The sequence below is a fragment of the Micromesistius poutassou genome (genome assembly GCF_964030765.1).
Source record: "Micromesistius poutassou genome assembly, chromosome: 10".
NCBI lineage: Eukaryota > Metazoa > Chordata > Actinopteri > Gadiformes > Gadidae > Micromesistius > Micromesistius poutassou.
This window is the reverse complement of record NC_140280.1, coordinates 11,589,323-11,591,475: the sequence shown is the minus strand read 5'-3', so window position 1 is coordinate 11,591,475 and position 2,153 is coordinate 11,589,323. Positions and strand designations below refer to the sequence as shown.

General features: G+C 48.7%; 1 protein-coding gene across 1 annotated transcript; it reads right to left on the bottom strand.

The window, feature by feature from the left end:
- Positions 1-281: 281 nt before the first annotated feature.
- On the bottom strand, positions 282-1,798 carry LOC311354884 (C-reactive protein-like). The gene is made up of 3 exons (XM_084474752.1): positions 1,738-1,798; positions 1,300-1,495; positions 282-798 (listed from the first exon to the last, which is right to left on the bottom strand). The coding sequence occupies exons 1-3, from the start codon at positions 1,790-1,792 to the stop codon at positions 405-407; spliced, it is 645 nt and encodes a 214-aa protein (XP_084330878.1). The 5' UTR covers positions 1,793-1,798; the 3' UTR covers positions 282-404.
- Between the last annotated feature and the right edge of the window lie 355 nt (positions 1,799-2,153).

The following is a 2,153-nucleotide window of genomic DNA, read 5'->3' as shown; positions in this document are numbered from 1 at the left end:
TGGTTTGTTGTAGTGAAGGTTTTTGTTCCAACTGAATAAACAAATGGATTCGGGTGGACAGTTACCAACGGACCAGAGCCGCCCCCTGTGAACCTGCCAGTATCACCTCGCCTCCAGAGGGTTAGACTCCGTCTCCAGCGATCAGCCCCGGCGTTGTTATTGGTCGTTCGTCGAGCCTGATTCGTTAATCATTACATTGGCTGAGCAGTCGTCGCCCCGATGTATTTCTTACATTATTGGCCGAAGAGCGTTGAGAAAAAACAAACACCAGCCACACAACGTCATGATGCAGGGTTGGTTTATTAGTGATCAAGGTCATGATGCAGGGTTGGTTTATTAGTGATCAAGGTCATGATGCAGGGTTGGTTTATTAGTGATGGGGTTTGGGTTCAGTTCTAGGAGTCCTAGAACTCCACAACGTTCCCAGTGGGTATTAGAATCACCGTCGCCCAGTCAAGGACGTTGGCACATGAAAAACTATTCCCAGTGGACAGCTGCTGAATTGCGTCTGGAGGCAGAACGCGGTCCCACATGTCCACCCCGAAGATCTCCCCCACAAAAATCTGCGTGGCATCGAAGTCCCCGAGGAAGCTGTCAGGGTCCTGGCCCAGGATCATCCGGCCCCCCGGCTGCACCCATTGGCCCTTCTGGAAGATCTGGGACGCAGAGCTCCGGCCGTTGACGTACAGGGTGGTCCGCCCCGTCAGCGACTCCCAGGCAAAACACACGTGGTTCTCCAGGGGTCCCAGCTCAGGAGCCTCAAAGTGAGCCCACAGTCCGTTCACGTACAGGGACAACCTTAAAGACCTTAAAACAAACACGCCCTGAACACATGTGGACGGGTATCAGCTCAGAAGATCATGTGTGTGAGTTCACTGGACACCTGGCAATTTCACAGTTTTCTCTCAAGTTGCCTGTGTAAAACCGAGGGGGTAAAATCCGCTGTAGTAGAGTAGACCTCTTTAGAATAATTTGCATACTACAAATGTTTGGATCTTTTTATGATTCAAGAGCCTCGCACCACTTGTTTTTTATCCAGAGAAAAGCCTCGTAAGGAACGTTCCTCTGCGTCTTTCTCGTAGATTGCACCATCTTTCCCTGTCTTCGTTTAATGCAACTGCACCTTCTCTCCCATGATGGTCAGCAGCTTGTGGATTTCACTTTCTCTCCAGTTAGAACTGATTTCACTGTGCTGTCTCTGTCTAGACAACGCAGCAACACTCATTCCGGGCATTCATTCCGGAATGATTTCATGGGCGCCGTAACATTTCAGGTAACATTTGGAATCCCGCAGCTCACCCGCCGTCATTCTCTTGCCACACGTTGAGACCGTCGACGCTCTGCATGCGGTAGGCGAAGAGGATACCCCAACGCTGCCCTCGGCGCTCCGTAGCGAACCTCAGGCACAGCGTGAAGGCATCCAGGCTGAGAGGCTTGGCGGGAATCAGCTCAACATAGCTGGTGGTCGTCTCTTCAGGAAACAGGAGCGAGCGACCTGGAGAGGAGGAGAGACCCAGTCAACAAACCTCTAACCCCATCACCAGGATGTTGATTCAACCTCATGGATCAACTAGAAAACGCATTTCCTGCACAAAATGTGGTGAGTGCTGTAGTGCAAAGTGAGGTTGAAAATATGTTTTAGTAAAGGGACATAGTTTAAGACGTAAAGAAATGTGGAATTAAATCAAGTGAAGGGATTTGGCTGAAGGTGAGACAGAAGAGAAGGAGCGACATGACCTTCAACATTAGGCAGCAAGATGGCAGCAAAGAACATGGAGAGTATCAGCTTCATGTTGACAGACCTACACACACACACACACGTTGAGATCTAATGGGGTGATTCATATTTTTGACACATTGTCTTAAATATGAACTTCCCCAGACCATTTATTTTTGTATCTTGGCGGTATTCATTCAGAGATCTCTCGTAGTCTCTTGTAGTCTGGCTGATGGGACTCAGGTGGGACTCGGTTTAGACAACGTTTGGTTGCCAGGTCGTTACTAAGATCTTCTCTATTTACTGGAGTAGTAAGGTAACGTCTGCATTCCATAGCTCATGTGAACTGATCACATTCCACACATTAATCAGACCCTCAGCTGCTGGGTTCAACAGGAACACAATAAAAATGTTTTGTTTTTAGAAAGAATCGCCC